Source organism: Gymnoscopelus microlampas (genome assembly GCF_963454915.1).
Source record: "Gymnoscopelus microlampas genome assembly, chromosome: 20".
NCBI lineage: Eukaryota > Metazoa > Chordata > Actinopteri > Myctophiformes > Myctophidae > Gymnoscopelus > Gymnoscopelus microlampas.
The window spans coordinates 32308536-32326569 of record NC_139957.1 but is presented as its reverse complement, the minus strand read 5'-3'; the positions used below and the strand labels follow the sequence as shown (position 1 = coordinate 32326569).

The following is an 18034-nucleotide window of genomic DNA, read 5'->3' as shown; positions in this document are numbered from 1 at the left end:
CTTAACCTATTAAAACCGGGAAAGCATCTGTGTCATTTTTAGATTTTAGCGTTGGCTATTCAAAAATAGCAGATATACAAGCTCATAGTGCGGCAAGAAGCTTGTAGATCTGCTATTTTTTTTAAATCTTGAAAATGTGTGCAAATCTCTGAATATATAGAGATTTTTTTAAAGCAAACTTTTTTAACTCAAGTCTTTGATTCTGGGGGTCCCTTGAACAAAATTGTTTGAGATGGGGGTCTGGGTCTGTGTTCCTTGACATGAAAAGGTTTGAGAACCACTGATATAGCAACATACTTTTTTAAAGAAAACTGTTAGGATTTAGAAGACATTTGTAGAATTAGAATTAATGGGTTAAATAATTGATTTGAATACCATACATTGCAATCTGCCTCTCTAACATCTTAGTTCATTGTTTTGCTCCTGATTCATAGCAGCACACAGACTGTGCTGATGTCCTTTTATAGTGTTGTTGGTGCTAAGATTTCTTTGTATACACAATGTTTGGAGATGGTCCTGATCTGCTACAATGTTTTCTGTGAGCCAGCAGCTGTCTCGGGTCAGTGCACGTTGGGCTCAGTCTTAACAGTTGGGTGGCAAGTAGACTGGCATTGTGCCCTGGTTGTTGGCAGAACATTTATTTACACTACTTCTATTGATTTTGACATCACACTGTTTTCTTGGGTTCTTAATTCAGGTCAATAAAAGAGCTCATAATGTAGCAACCTTAAGCTATGAATTTCTAAAAAGAAAATCATACAACATACTGTAGCAGATACAAACACTTTATTGCCCGATAGTGTGTCTTTATTGTGATGCTATAAATGCATAATAGTTTGGTGCAAGACGGCTTCATAACATTGAAAGGAAAGGAGAACACATCTACGTATTTGACAGTGAAAATGTTGTGGTAATATATTCAGAAGAACAGTGCATGGTGAATAATACGTGGTCGACTGGTGATCAACACAGAATACGGTATAAAATATCAAAGAATTGAAAAATACAAAATGATGTAAACAAATTCTTTGAACTTTGACTAAAAAGGAAATAAGTTGCCAGGTTACCACTTAAGGCTACTGAAAAGAGAATAGTTGTTGCTACAAATAAAGGTACAAAACAAGGTTATATTATATAAAAACTGACTTTAAAGTAAGCCCTATATGGCATAGGGACTTTACCAACCAATGCAGCAGCTCCACTGTCACTATGAAAAGCATCCTTCTTCTTGTAAAACACTCTTCTCATGCTCATAAAATATACTTGCGTATATTTACATAGCCCTGTTCTCAACCATTGTTTTCACTTATTAGAATGCATGCTAACCAGGGGTGTATTCACTACTTGGCCAGCACCAACCTGACTTTCAAAACGTTGCTCCACACAGCCATGAGGCTGACCAGCTTGCAAGTCCTCTCCACTCCGATGTCCTTTTTCAGTACCCTGACATACTTACGCCTGCTGCGCCTCACACGTTGGGTTCCACAGGAGAACTTGATGGGATTCTGCATTCTGCATGCTGCTATCTTGTAACCAACCCTTGGTAGCTCACCACAAAGGACGGTTTTATTCACATGTTCCACCCAGGAGATACCATGTGCAATATACAGGTGTAGCAGCAAACAAGGGACTTCACAAGGGTGGCCATAAAGCAGGACTCCATGGTGGCATGGAAAAAGGAGACTCTGGCCATGGCGGAGCCCCAGATCTTCAGGTCATTGAGAACCCTCCACGCTTTGGCCTTACATATTTTGATGTCCTGCTCAGATCCAGGATACCCAAGATACTTGAAGTCCTTGACCTCCTCCAGCTCTTGACCTTCCACTTCCAGTGTTTTCAGGGGCGCATGATTAGGTCTATTGTCCGTGACAACCTCTGTCTTCTTAGCATTCAGACGGAGGCCTACCAGCCTGGATTCAGCCTCCACTTGGAGGAGCAGTTCTTACACCTGTCCCACTTCATCAGAGAGCAGTGCTGTTAGGTTATTCCATGCCTCCCGTGCCAGTATGGGTCGCCGTAGTGTGATGTCAAGAACAACGATTGGTGAACAGGAAGGCGTATGTATGACATAACAAAAAGGTTTCATACATATTTCATGGCTATTTGAGAGAGAAGAGCTTGTACTGTATGTTTATGTGGGCATTGGATATAAATTGGACATGAAACTTGTACAACTGAAGTACATTTTCTTCTCCTCTTCGAAAGATTGTAAAAGGCACAAGGGTTGTGGTTTGTCAACTAGTCACTACAAAAAGCAGTTACTGTCCAGCAGAGGTCAAAATAAAAAAAATGCATTACATGTTTTATACACTTACATTACAACTTTGACGTTACAAACTGCACACAAGCCTCCACATACATGTTGTTTGGGAAAAGTCTATTAATCACTGAAGCCCTATTCAAAAGTTCAAAAATAGCTGATTTTCCATGTGGGTGTCTTGTACAGCTTTGGAGATGAACCAAACTATATTGATAGTAAAATTCTGCAGAATTGTTTGAAAATTTGTATAAATGACTAGATTCCTAAATGTGTTTTTCTACATCTCAGAATTTTGTAATATTGGCAGGACCAATCACTAACCAAACATATCGCTTTATGGCATTCTAGCCACAAGGAAGCTGAATGACCACTTTGATATGGGGTCTTCGTGCACCAGCCTGCGTCCTGGGAAGTGGTGAAACTGTACAATAAAGTAGGCCTGAAAGTTATGGTGAATCAGAAGCCATAAAAAAAACAGGTTTTAGGTAGCATTCTTAAGTCTCATGAATCCACGTGTTGGAAATCCTCTTCAAACTCGAATTTGGTATCCATTCATGTCTGAGGGCGGTTTCTGATCCAAAGCTTTCTTTTCTCCGGATGGCCTATAACAAATATACATAAAAAGTATGAGACACACTGTTTAACACTGAATGAAATTGTGAATAATTTCAGGACACATCACAGGATATACAGTATATTCCTCGCATTTCTGCTCTTGAACACAAACACTTGTCGCTAGGTACAGTAGCAACTGTATATTCTGTCAAAAATGAGATGATGTAGATCCCACATGTGTCCTACCGTCTCTCGATGCGACTGATTCTGCGCATGGGGCTTCCTTGCCCCCGGAGGGGGGAACCCATGCTGTTCCTTCGGTCTTTGGTGGGAGAGGGAGGAGCTGGCTTTCCGATCTTCAAAATAAAATACATACAGTAGGTTCACATTAACACATTCAATCCGGGAACGCATCTACAAATGTCTTCTCAATCCTAACAGGTTTCTGAAAAACGTATGTTGCTAAATATCAGTGGTGCTCAAACTTTTTCATGTCAAGGACCACCCAAAATTAAATGTATTTGGCTGCCGACCTCCCATCTCAAAATATTTAGTTCCAGGGATCTCCAGAAGCAAAGATTTGAGTTACAAATGTTCGCTTTAAAAATATATATATATGATTTGCACACATTTTCACAATAAAAAAAAATAGCAGATCTACAAGCTCATAGCGCGACACAGAGTATATCTGCTGTGCTATTTTTGAATAGCCAAAGAAATCTTAAAATGACACAGATGCGTTCCCGGATTGAATGGGTTAACTTCTCAGTGGAAAATCTTTGGCTGAATTCACACTTGGGATATAAACACACAAGGGTATTTACCGGTAGTCAGGAATGTAAAACTAAAACAAGACCCTAATTTAGATTTCAATTACTTAAATGCATCACAAAGGTGAGTTAGTTAACTATGGATATAGCCTCAATATACAGGATGAGGAACAATGTTAAGCAGGTGGCCACATCCCTCTAATGTGATTGTGTGTCAGTGGAAAGTGGCAAGCCATCTCTATAAACTGTCGCCCATCGAAGGATGGAGCCAGCCATGCATGAAGCAGAGCAGAGCCATTGCATTAGTTTTATTGCACACAGTGTTCAGCATCAAGGCTGCTTTCATTACTGTGGGAGACTATAGACGATGAGAGATCATCATAGCTCTACAAACAGGGGGTCATGTCGCCATGCATGATGGCACAGCGGTTCAGAGGACGTCAAAAGTCTTAAAAAGTGAATAAAAAGATATATAATAAGGCTCGCTCAATAGACTAAACTCTCTGAAAACAACTGTTCAGCACAGTATGGATGCTATTAGACATGCTTACTGTGCGGTCACTTGTATTTAACTTTGTCTTGCACTATGTAAGCACTGCTGAGGGTGTATATTGTTGTGTATTGTATTTTGTTTGCCAATTATTGATGGTGTTGCATTGAATTGTGATCATGCTGTATCTATTCTACAGTACTTTTTTTTCTTGACCTGCAATCTGTATCTTGACTGCTGTGCTGTCTTTGGCAACTGAATTTCCATTGCGGGATCAATAAAGGTCTTATGTTAAAAAGGAACTTCGCATCTGCTGAGGACATATCATATTTTACTAACACCATCCTCCCTCCCATGATTCATATTAAATGGGGGTCAGATGCATGCTGTTTCAATTTCATGCTGTTAAAAGCTTTGGCAGTTTGTGCTGTTTTCAGCCTGCACAGACTGGGACTTTGATTTTAAGTGAATACCTCTACCTCAGGCCCTAGACAGTGATATACTGTACCTTAAGCCTCATGTCTCGCGTATGTCTCTCCAGCTCTCTCCTGAGTTCCTCCTTGGAGAGCTTATCCACATCCAGAATGGAGTGTTTCCACTCTATCTGCTCGACGCTGTGAAGGTCGTGGGATACATACTGTCCAATCTTCACCTTGCGCAGGGTGTGCCAGTAGCCCCTGTAGGCCCCCTCAAATTCATGCACCAGGTCTGCCAGCGTTCGGAACTCAAGGGGCTTGAACATGAGGTCCTCCCTCCGGCTGATGCCCAGTGCCCCGAAGCGACCCCCGCTGTGCACCCCTAGCACAATGTGGTTGAAGTAGTTCCCTGAGAACTGAGTCTTAAAGCTGAGGGGGAAGCGCTCCACACCAGGCATGCTGTTGGTGAGGTAACTGCAACATGTTGGGTCAAGGAAATTAACACTATCAGTCTCTCTCTTGCATAGTAAAGGTTTACTTAAGCCGCGATGTGTTTAATTTTTGTTTTTGTTGTCACATGCATGCACTCACCCTGGCGCGCTCCTCGTTTATCACAAAAGTGTTTTAAAACGTTATGTTTGAATTGAGAAATTCAGTGTTTTGGGAGTACTGAGCAAAGAATAAGCACTTGTTTGCACCTCAACACTGTTGACAAAAAAAGTCTCCTAGAATCACTGAATGTGAGGTTGGCCATCATGCCAGTGTTGCTGACATACCATAGATATGGATCTTTCCACATGATGTGATGAGCAACCCACGAGGCTGTGATGTTATCATGGATTACACTGGATGCTTTTCCTGAGAGCAGTTTGGAAGTCCAGTACAGAGTGACTATGTATCTATGCTTCCATAAAACACATTTCTCACCCCATTTTGCCATTTCTGCAGTGTCTCTTTTGAATTCCAGCATTATGAATTAAACTGACAAAATGTTGACAAAGATTGCAAGATGATAACATGCAATGATGATGACAACTTACAAATTGTAACCTTCTCAGCATAATAAGTGTCATACACAATATGTTATGCACGTGAAAAGATACGTTCCAAGGACCACTGCCTCCAGACACTTGATTGGTAGAGCCTCTCGGGTCATCTCCTTAGCAATGTCCATCAACCTGAACAGAAGAATTGTATTAGATGAACATATTATCACCCAGCATTTGTCATTGCCCTTGTTATCCAACCTTGGGAAAGGCTTAGCCATAAGTGAGGTATAATACGTTGTACAATCTATCTTGCATAACAAATGAATCACTGAAATTAATACAATCACATTTGCTAATGATTTTAATTCATACAGATGAGCAAAAAATAAACATTTTCCATGAATTGTCCTGGTGGTTAGTTAGTAGTGCACAGACCACATGCGAGCATAAGGACCGGAGTTCAAATCCAACCCATCATGTCTCGCATGTCCAAGACTCCAGATTAACGTTTTAGTTGGTTGAACTGATGCGCCTAATTATTTCTTATAGGTGCACCAGCATATAATTTAGGTGTACCCACACATACACAAACACAGAGACCTGCTAAAGGTGCCCAAAATGGGCTTAAAAGTTCAACGGTTTCCATGAACCTCTAAAGCTTCCATATCAGATGAAAAATGCACCCTGAGCCTCTTGCTGGCAAAACTTGCCCTGTTAAGCACTAGTTGGTGGTTTGGTTTCAAATGCCCTGAGGTTAATCTAGAAATATCGCTCATCCACATTATATCCAGTTGCCTCTCAACCTGTCATCAGTAGCACAAGCCAGATCAGAGGAAATCATCCTGATTGATTTGATGTCCTATGTCTGCCACCACACAACCCTTGGGAACTCTCATTGTGTTTGACATTTACATGACTCCTACTGTACTGTTCCAAGGCCATCCGGCCACAAACATCACAAGCTAAGAATAACCAATGACAGTCATTCAAAGATGTCAAAACAATGGTTGCTTACGCAGTAAGAGGCCTGCTCTTCTTGATTTCAAAAAACTGTGTCCCTGTGTGATTGTACCTGTAGGAAAATGTTAAGTTCATAACATAATAAGCACATGCTTGGATCAATAGGCAATAAAGTGGTTTAGAGGGATTCGGTAGAACACGCAGCAACATTACATTGGGGAGGAAAGACAACCACTTAAAGTGCTTTGTGATATTCATATATTGTGATTTAATTATGAATGAGTTCCTGTGATTTTGCTTTTTATAGCATATACACATGGGAGTGGCCCACTTCTGACGTCCCCCCCATATCTATCAAAATGCGTGAGTAAAAGGGATAGAGTAGTATTTTGCTACCCTATTTTTTTAAGTGCTGCTATGTGGTAAAATTTCCATTTGTGTAAGATCAGTTATGTATTATTATGTATTTTCCTAAGGACAGTAGTATTACCATGTACAATCATACAGTATAAAAGAAAAGCTGTCTTAGCTATTAGCAAAGTGTTCAAATAATTTATTTTCAGATATCTCAGCCAGGCATTTAAATAGATATTTTGCTTATTATTTTCTGTTTAAATTCCTGGAGTTACAATGTTACACTCAGGACTGAGTGTGTATATGTACAGTCTAAAGGACATCACAGAAGTGCAAGTGTACTTTGCCATTCATGAATAGACATTAGAGGTACAGTACTGCACACTAAACTATGCTAATTACTCTCATGCATGTGTACGCATGTGCAGAATATTATAACTAGGAATATCATTTGTGTTAGTTCTGATTGATTTAAGTTGTTATTGACATAAATGCGTAGATATGATCATATATTTGTATGTACAGTATCTGTCAAAAACACCAAAAGCATGAGTGCTTATTTCCATTGTGGTCCTTTCAGTGGTTGAATGATCAAGTTAAAGAGTTTTATATGGATGTAATATAGTATACCGTAGTATTTTAACTTTATTTTTCCGATTGGGAAATTTGTCTTGCAGTGTACCACATTTGAGGTGTAAAACACAAAATAGGCAACAAATAATAAGATATCCAGTAGCACATCATAGAGGCTGTTTCATGGAAATGGCAATAGCAGTATTACACACCAGCTAGAGTTGATTGAGTTTGTTTAGTTTATACAGTAACTAGGGGGATGAAGGACTGTTTAGTTCTGTTTTTCTTATAGGCCGAGGTCTGGAGCCTACGGCCAGAGGGAAGTGAAACTAATTCTGCAAATGCTGTGATGGGTTTGAGAGAGTGCTTTGTCTATAGCTCTTGTCTTGTAGATGTGTATGTAAATATTACTTTACTGGGTCTGAACACCACAATACTGACTGTGTAATCAAGCTGATTTAGAAACATCACAGAAATACATCCTCTCCCTCTCTGCACTTTAATAGGATAAAATATGAAATATCCAGACAGAAATTGTAATAATTTGTCTCATTTACAGAGGAAGCAGCAGCGTGTAACATGCATTTTAACTACTTAAGCTCATTATATTTCGTCATATGACAAATTGCAAAAGTAGATCAGCTTTTTGATTTTTCATTTACTTTTTAAAATATTTTTGAAGGGTTAATCATGGTTTCTGTTTCTAGACCCCTGGTCCCACTCTGGCATGAAGTCTAAATCATACTCCACAGTGGAGTCAGTGCAATGGTGTCAGTGCAAATCAAAATCTCAGTTATTTTGGCCTAGCGACACCATCCTGGAATGGCTTATAATTTAAGCTTCACTCCCAGCTCTGGGAAGCTGACCAGTGACCACTACCCAGCATGTTGACAATGCGGGTGAAAGGATACTGCAAATCCCTGATGTATTTCTGTATGGCTTCCAGGCGCTGTGGGACACTGGTGGTAGGTTGATATGTAGGCACACTCGGCATTGGAATCTGCAGAGCAGAGGACACAAACAACTGCATTAACGTTATACAATCCCTATATTCACTACAGCATGAGAATGTCCTCTTGTTCAGTCTACAGGCTCCATTCTCTTCTGTGTAATTAATGACAAGAATCTTAATTCCTCTGTGGCAACTCTCTCCCATGAGTTGCAGTCACTGAATCTATGATACAATTCCTTGTCTGGCGCCGGCAGGCATAGACATTACTGCACTATTACTAATGACACATAGTATGAACGAATATGTCGGCTATATACAATATGTGGTCTGAAAAGCTGCAGATTTGCACGTCATTGCATCTTTTGTTTCCGAGACAGAGCAGTCAGCAGAGCAAATAAACGTCATTTTAAAAAATGGAATCAGGTACACTGCATTTTGCACATAATGTATCTCTCTGTATGACAATTATGTGACAATGACTTGACTAAACTCAACTTTGACCTAAAACACTAGGGTGTGACTCAAAACGCTGTGGCGTTAATGTCTTCTCCAAAGAAGTATGGCTAAGTGTGAAGTGTAGGGTTTCTGAGACATTTACCAGGTGCTGATTAATCCTGAAGCAGATTTAATGTTGTGATTCGATATCTGTCAACCAATAGACCCTTTTCATAGCAGTCATTTTGACAGGTAAACAGCTGTTAATAGCTAGGGTGCATTTCATTAAGGGGTGTGTGTGTGTGTGTGTGTGTGTGTGTGTGTGTGTGTGTGTGTGTGTGTGTGTGTGTGTGTGTGTGTGTGTGTGTGTGTGTGTGTGTGTGTGTGTGTCAGCATGGATGGATGTCTCCTGTACAGTCAACTTCATGCTGGCAAACAGAAACACTTAGATGAAAAACACACACACACTCGTCAAAATGTCTGCTGTGAGAAAGGTCCCGATACTTAATGATAAGTGCTCTTTTGTCAAGTGCACAAATGCCCTGTCAACTGTTCACACAAGTCCACAAAATGTTCTTTCACACTACATGAGTTTATATGTATAGGCTATAATTAAATCATTGTTTTTATATTTCTTAATTAGCCTACATTTATAAGTCAGATGGATGCAACATCATTGGTTTTGCTGTGTGCATTTGACTTGTGTTTGTCCTGTGTATATAGTTTGAATGACTATAAACTTTCAATCTTAAACTTGGGACAGAATCACATACCCTGTGGTGTAAAGAAACTAAGTACATTTACTCAAGTACTGTACTTAAGTACAATGTTGAGGTATTTTTACTATTATCCAATTTTCAGTAGTTATAGCCGATCTACAAGCTCACAATGCGTCGCATCGAGTTTGCAGATTTGCTATTTTCAAAAGAGTTTTATACATTTTATACAATTGAAAACTTGTGAAACTGGGAAATTCTGCATAGGGAGTACTTTCTACTTTTGGCACTTTAAGTACATTTTGATACCAACACTTTTGTACTTTTACTCAAGTACATTTTGAATTCCGGACTTCTACTTGTAACAGAGTATTCCTAAATCGCAGTATTGATACTTTTACTTAAAGTAGAAAATACCTCACCTTAGGTAGATCAGTGGCACCACGGATCCCTTTGGCCAAAGCCTCACTGTGGGGGTGAATGCGGGCCACATGGCGCCACATCCTCTCCCAAGTCTCTTCATCCACCGGTAGGCCTCCTCTGTTCACGAAGAAGGGCACCCCTCCATCCCTCAGGTCATCCTCGCCCTCATCCTCCTGCTCCTCGTCTCTCTCCTCCACCGAGTCCACCGTGGTCCTCAGCATCTCTCTCTCTCTCTCTGTTTCTCTCTGCTGCCACACCACGGATGATGCCAACAGGAGTCCTCCTGGCACAGAAATGCCTCCTGCAGGTGCTTTGTGTCCTTTCACTGTTAATCTGACTGGAGGTTTACAGCTAAAACGACTCCCACCACGAGTCCACGACAGATGAGCAACTCATCACATCCAGAAGGTTATTCCAAAGGATTATTATCAATAAAAAAATAATTCAAACTCATTGGGATTCTTTGATGAACAAGTAGTCCTAAAATGTGTGTACGTTGGGTGAACGTTCTTTCAACATTTAACGTTGATTAGGTTAATAATGGCACAATCTTGCGGTTAACGTCGCATGGCACTAAACTATGTTTCAGCCTATTCAAGTTGTAACAGATCATCAGAAGAAGACACTATAAGGCGATTTAAGATAAACGTGAAATGGCTTTCACGGATAGATAGCTCCAGCCTATTGTTCTAAAACATAACGCGAAAATATCCTCCTGCGTGAACCTGTGAATCAGTATCAAAACACATCAGTAACATGATGTTTCTAGTATAATAATAAGCGACTCTAGAAGAGGATTACAAATCACCTGTACCGTTATAATCCCAGAGGTCATTCAGTTCACTCTATGCATCCAGCAGTCCGATCAAGTTGGATGTGGATCACTTTTTTTTTTAAAGAATATCATTCATTTGTGCTCTTTTTATCTCCAGATCCTACTCTTCCAGAACGGCTAGCCATTGTTCCATCTTAACGTGGCCCGGTTCCTTCAGTGTGAGCTTGGTTGTGGGTTGAGCCCATTGGGTTGAGCCCAGGTCCGGTCCAACCATAGAAGACACTCCTAAGAGCTCAGCTGCAGTGTTGCCAGGTTTTGAGAGAGAAATAAGAAACCACGGTCTGTCATTAATGTTTCGACGAATTGAGTACAAAGGACCCCAGTGGAAACAAGCCATATGCTTTCTTGGGTTTAAACCCCTCTTAGCAGACCTTGTATTGAACTGCACTTTCCTGTGCTTTTTTTTGCAAACTGCAAATAAAGTAATCAATCAATCAATCAATCAATCAAAAGCCCTTCTGTCCTTAAAACATAATACATTGGCTATTTGAAAATAGTCGATCTACAAGCTCAAAACGCGTTGGTGAACTGGTGAAAAAAAATCTTGAAGAAAATTAGACACATTTTTTTTTTGTGAAACATTTTAACACCACAATTCTTGTATGGAGGTTCCTGGCACAAAATATTTTCAGATGGGCGGTCTCTGGACAATTATATTAATCTGGGGGTCCTTGACATGAACATTTTTGAGAACCACTAGTTCAAACAACATTTAGGTAACAAGCCCAAATAAGCAACTACACTTTAGAAACAAGCCCCACAAATTTTACAAGCAACTTTAAAGAAAAACAAGCCCAAAGTCGCTTATAAAAAGCGGACATGGCAAGACTGACGTCTAGACTGCGCATGCTCTTGGAGGGTGGATTTATGCTCCATCGTACGTTGGTGGCGCTCGCCAAAGACAAGATGATCTTTTGGCAAGCATCCAGAGACAGACCACAGGAAGAAAATGGTGCTGAGGATTTGTCATCCGTGACAAAGTATTAAAATAAAAATTATATATAAAAAAAATATTAATATTTATATTAAGGGTCTCCCCTCTCCAGCTCTTTAGTAAACAAAAAAAAAGGATTTATAGGTCGGGATGCCAATTTTATTCAATCAGGTGAGAGAACTCCTACAAGATACAGGATAAACAAGTGAAATTGGAAGTGATGACACAAAGAAATGAGCAGACACAATTTTAACTGTAACACGATAACGTTTGAGGTACTCTCTCCTGATGGATGAATTTGGCAACCCACCTGAAAATGTATTTTCTGTTTATTGAAGAGATGGATTGGAGACAGACCAGTTCCTGAACAAATACTCTATAGCAATGATTGCTAACTGCATATAGAGCTTTAACTAAAAAATATCACTTACCCTACCTTTAAAATGATATCTCGTACATAATACATTGATGCATGTACAGTAATTTAAATATGGCTGATGGTATATGAAACAATTTACCAAGACAATGTGGTATGTATTAATTTTTATTCAAAGTATTCAAAGAGGGGAATGCGGTGCAAATACAAAATTACAAATGTTGTGTCCTTTATTTTTGAAAAAGCAAACTTACAGCTATTTGCAATTGTATTACATCCACCACACACCTCTCAAAAGTAGCAAGCAAAATTCAGGGATATTTCATAATATACAAAAAAAAAGACTATTTCAATGGAATCTCAAGTCTATGTACAGTTCAGTTAGACAACTGCTTTAAAGAGGTTACAATCTTGGAGCACCGTAGTCATCAGGCATCCTTTCAATATTATATCTGTAACAGAAAAAACAGAAAAACAAAACAATCAGTGATAAACACATAAATATATTCAGAATTTCTAAATACAGAGCCATTTTGTATAAATCTAACCTAAAAATACCTAACCACTTTCAACCTGGTGTCTCTATTTTGTTCTCATAGGCCAAACAAAAAGAGAAAACACAAAATAAATCCCCTTTTTAATGTTTACAAAATGTTCAAAGTAGGGAAAAAAGCCAATCTAAAGCGGTTAGGTGGTGCACGCACATCCAAGTATTGTAACGGGTGCTGGATCCAACTGAATAAGTATAAACAAAGAAAAAGAGTCCGCTGCCATGATTGTATGTACCTGTGGTTGGAGATGTACATGATGGGGACTCCAGGAATCTTCCTGATTCTTCTCTTTAGGTCTCGATCCACAGTGGCCAGGATGTAACACTTGTGCTGTGGAAGAGTTGTTAAACTATTAATGTTCATGCTTCAGTGACAAATTTACACATGACAAACATTTGACCAGCTATCTTGTCTGTAACAGTATGACGACAGAATAACAGCACAACACTGCTTATTAACTTCGGATCTTTACGACGAGTACAATTTGGAAGAGTAATAATGTTATATTATTGACATTCTAGTCCAGAGCTACACAATTTGAAAATTGCATTCACACACAAAAAAATAAATATGCCATGGGTATTTATCTTTAATTCTATCACCACTAAAATGTCATACATTTGTGCACATTCAGCATTCACACAACATACATTTGAAATCCATTTCCGAAAACCATGATTATATGCTCATGCTATGTTTGGGGGGAAATACAGTCACCTTTTACAGTAATTTGCTGAGATCACCACACTCATGACAGCTGGATAAGCTATGAATCACAGACGGCCAGTGAACAATACTTAAGAAAAAGGTTTCCGTACACTGCACTATTTTGGCCGTATATGTTTATTTATTACATTTCACAAGGTGCGATGGGAAAATGGTAAAACCCTGATTATCCACCTATTGTGTGATGAATATTCTGTCCTACATCAGCCAATGTATGTAGGGGCAATGTTTTACTTTGAGAACAAAAAACAGAAAAGGAAAAGATTTGGATTCAATATTGGCTTGGTGCAAGAGGACAACACAAGTTGACATTTCTCCTAAAAAAAGGTACTGGTAGCATCTCCAGGCATTTTTCAGAAAACTATTCCCCACGCTTGAACCCATAAAACCTGTACATTTGCCACAGTCATTTTTCAGGTAGAAAGTGGAAGTTTCTGTTAACACGAACAATGACATAGTCTTTATTTTTTATAACATGTTGGTGGCTGTTATGCAATGGTCTCGCATTGACAATCATTGTAGCATGAGTCACATGGCCCAAAATTTCTCACACTGCCAAAACCTCTGAGTGTGCATCAGCTCACCCTGTCACACTGAATGACGCAAGACGCTTAACAAACAATGTTATAACAGCAGACATCGTACAATGCCTTTTCAATTTTTATTTATTTTTATTTTTTTGGTTTTGTTTTCTTTACTTAAGAGTGTGTAGATAGACAAGAAAGCAAGGGCAGAGTCAGAAAGGAGGGAGAACATGCAAGACATGGGAGTCAGTCAGACTCGAACATGTGTGCTTAGTAACTGGCTGCACCGCCAGGTAGAGCTCATCACAGGTAAAAAAAAAAAACGAACCGAAATGGTCCCGAGAAAATTGGTCAGATTCTGAGCAGTTCTGAGATTATTTTCAAATAACGGAATCGAGTGGACCAGTGACAATTTGGTCCGACTCCGTTCCGAATGCACAGCCATTCATATGGCAGCTGCACTAACCTGATCCTAGGTCAGTTAACATCACACACAAGTTAAACACCACTTCATTGCGTTTCTCTCCCATTAGTGCAGCCGCGCACACACACAGTAGGCATACTATGGGTCTTCTCGGATCCACTCGGGTATGATGGACAGACCCGAGTTCCGAGGTAATGGCGCCGATTCCGACCCGGGCCCCGAGTGATTATGATAAAACATAGATTTTAGGAAACGGGGGGTCCGTGAAGAGCTCTACCACCAGGCACCCCAAGCTTTGCCTTTTTAACAAAAACACTTGCATGGATTTAAGTGAGTAGAACCTTTTCATTTTGTACCGTTACTCCATTCACAATGCATCTGTAAAGTAAACTATATTACCTGTGTAACCCTCTGGACTAAACAGTCATCTGCATATGTTCCCTTGTGTGTGCATGGCAGGCGCTCAAACCGAGGATCCTTGGCAATCCTGTAATGACAAATAAATTGATAGCATGGCCCCATCATCTAGGATCTACAATCCTAAAAATCTTAATGTGCAAAGTCGACACATTAGCTTAACTCGACCAATATCTACCTGAGTGCAACTCTGTACTTCATTCCCAGTTTTTCAATCTCAGCCATAACACAGTCTGTGATGCATGGGATACCTTGATGGGAAATAATGCCACATTGTGTCAAACAGTTAACAAGTTAATCTCTTTCAACAGGTTTTGGGCATGTCGAAGGTGAAACCCTAAGTTTAGCATAGCATTTCTGTATACATACTGTGTTTCAGAGGTGGATTGTGGAGAGTAAAACTTTGCCTTCCAATAACATCAGTGGTAATTTCATACAATATTTGTTTTTATTTAACAGCAGTGGCTTCTATACTAACTTTCCAGGAAGATAAAAGCTATAGTTTCCATTATCTTGGAATCCCTACCAATGATTTATGCAAATTAACAAACTGTCCACAGCCCTCCTCTGAGACACAGACAGAGTAGACAGAAATGGTATCATCTTACAAAGCTACGGTTGAAAATAGGTGTTACTTTAAGTGGTTAATCTTCTGCATTCTATCCTCCAGTAGACAACAACTGACAAGTACTCACATTTAGCATACAGGCAATCCATCATAGACTGCACAATGTCTAATTTGGCCTTGATGGAGAAGTTGATGAAATTTGTATCAACCAGAACGTGGTACGGTGGACCGAGCTGAGTGTTGTACTGGAAGAAGAGACATGAAGGATACTTTGGCCTGTGTGGAGAGATTAGACAAGAATCAGAGAAGCTCATTCATCACACTTCATTACCAGAATCATGTTCTGTTTAGGCCTGTCACAATAATTGCCTAATCGCAATTATTTTAGATAATCGCAATTATTTTGCATAATCGTCATAATAGTTTCCATGTTGAAACATTTTCATACATTTTCCAATAAAAGCAGATCAACAAGCTTAAAACACGTCACTTCGTGGTGCGTTGTAAGCTTGTAGATCAGCTATCTCTGCTATATTTACATTTTTTGAAAGTGTAAAATTATTACTCATTTATTTTACATAATCTGTCAAATCTGCCCTGTGCAATTTGCGATTACGAAGCTTAAAAGGCAAACGGAAATTATGTTTTTATTCATATGACCAATGCTAAAAAAACAAAACGCAATTATTTGTCAATCGTTAACATAAATGTGTAATCTTGACAGCCCTGCTCAATGTACGTACACTTCAACCTGCTTGAGATCTGACGGATCCTTCTTCTTCTTTTCTTTCGCCTTGCGCCGGTCCTTCTCGTTTCTAGAAGAGAAAAAAAAAGAGGGTGTTCATAGCTTTTTTTTTTTGTGATTTGTGGGCCAAAGACCCACAGCTGGGCACATTTTTGTTGCATTACATCCGTAAGGAGGTAATAAAGTTTGTGACGAGATCATGAAAAATATATTTTTTAAGGACAGAACCGTCTGTCTGAGCCGGTAGGAAGGTGGACAATACATCTATAATTTATGTGCACTATGGCCACTATGGTTATATATATGCCAATATTTGCATTGCAAATTTGAAGGTTTAACAATGGTATAACACAGCTGCCACAACAATGATACTCACAGTCTCCCGTCTTTAAGACTTATCATTCTTTTCATTGCAGCAAACTTCTTTGTCTTCTGCTTCCCCTGGAATGTACACATTAAAAGGCAAAAAATTTGTTCAAACTTGAATCCCTTTTGAAATAAATAAAAAATAAACCAAGCATAGAAATGCAATATAGTATAGCATTCTTTTCATGACATTATGAGTATTGTCTATAATGTCTAACCTAGTAACTAAGTACGGTACCCAAGTACAATTTTAGGTACTTTTACTTTACTTGAGTATTTCAATTTTTTAAATATATTTAACCTTCCACTGCATCAGCTTTAGCTGCTAGTTACTTTTCAGACTTACGATTATTTATACAAAACATAAATGTATTACAGCCCCACCTTTACTAGCTGCAACATTAAAGTGATGAACACATGAATAAATTACTAATTACAATCCTATTATTATGATCTTAATTACTACTGCATAATGAGTACTTTTACGTTTGGTACTGTAAATATATTTTGATGCCCATACTTAAATATCCTTTTTTCACTAAAGTAAAGTTTTTAATGCAGGAATTACACTTGTAAACAGAGCATTTCTACATTGCTACTTCTTTGTTCCACCATTGTTTAAATATCATTTAACTCAGAGAGATCCCTAGAACTAAAGCCAAGTACTGTACTTAAGTACAATTTTGAGGTATTTTTACTTTGCTGGAGTACTTCCAATTTACAATACTTTTACTTCTCCTCCACTACATCTCAAAGACAAATATTGTACTTTTACTCCACTATAATATTTGAAAACTTTGGTTATAGTTACTTTGTCGATTTTGAGTATTAATAGAAAACCGATAGATAGATAGATAGATAGATAGATAGAAATGGGACCTTCTGCATAATGAGTACTTTTACTTTTGGTACTTAAAGTACATTTTTTTATGCTAACACCGTTGTACCTTTACTCAAGTAGATTTTGAACACCGAACTTGTACTTGTAACAGACTATTTCTACAATAGGGCATTGATACTTTTACTAATAAGTACATAATTTGAGTACTTCTTCCATCACTGGTTGTGAGCTTGTAGACCAGTTTATTTTTCGGCTAGCGATGCTAGCTCAATGGCTAGCTGGTACGGGGCACAGCCAAACAAACGTTAAACGTCCCAACAACAACAACAACCACCAAAGTTAAATATAATGACATAACCAACACAGACAGACAGTGCCATTTACAGCACATAGATGACATATTTAAAGGGCATATTACCATGTTTTAATCCCAAACGAACGGCTCCAACCCCTATGTATACTGAAGTGAACCTCGTGTGTGACTGCGTGTGACTGTGTGTAGAAGCACTGAGCAGACAGACAACAAGTCCAGTGCGACTGGAGACCAGTGTTGACAGGTTCTGAGAGAGAAGCAAGCTAACCAGGCCTAGGTAACACAAGAAGCGAGCCCTTCGCGAGCCCTGGCTATTTGAAATAGCAGATGTACAAGCTCACAAAACGCGTCGTGGTGCGGCATAAAATGTTTTCAGATGGGGGTCCGCAGACAAATACATATTAATTTGGGAGTCCTGGACATGAAAAAATGTGGTTTAAACAACATTTTGGAAACAAGCCCAAATAAGCAACTACACATTATAGAAACAAGCCCAAATAAGCAACTACACTTTAGAAACA

General features: G+C 39.0%; 2 protein-coding genes across 2 annotated transcripts; both read right to left on the bottom strand.

Moving 5' to 3' along the window:
* Window positions 1–764: 764 nt before the first annotated feature.
* vash1 (vasohibin 1) lies at window positions 765–10906 on the bottom strand. The gene is made up of 7 exons (XM_084044074.1): window positions 9893–10906; window positions 8279–8367; window positions 6496–6552; window positions 5595–5669; window positions 4584–4965; window positions 3062–3171; window positions 765–2862 (listed from the first exon to the last, which is right to left on the bottom strand). Exons 1-7 carry the CDS (start codon window positions 10112–10114, stop codon window positions 2790–2792), a joined length of 1008 nt encoding a protein of 335 aa, XP_083900200.1. The 5' UTR covers window positions 10115–10906; the 3' UTR covers window positions 765–2789.
* Window positions 10907–12194: 1288 nt separating this feature from the next.
* On the bottom strand, window positions 12195–17697 carry fcf1 (FCF1 rRNA-processing protein). Its single transcript, XM_084045493.1, has 8 exons — window positions 17619–17697; window positions 16370–16434; window positions 15992–16063; window positions 15376–15524; window positions 14859–14931; window positions 14663–14750; window positions 12825–12919; window positions 12195–12490 (listed from the first exon to the last, which is right to left on the bottom strand). The coding sequence occupies exons 1-8, from the start codon at window positions 17619–17621 to the stop codon at window positions 12442–12444; spliced, it is 594 nt and encodes a 197-aa protein (XP_083901619.1). The 5' UTR covers window positions 17622–17697; the 3' UTR covers window positions 12195–12441.
* Window positions 17698–18034: the final 337 nt, after the last annotated feature.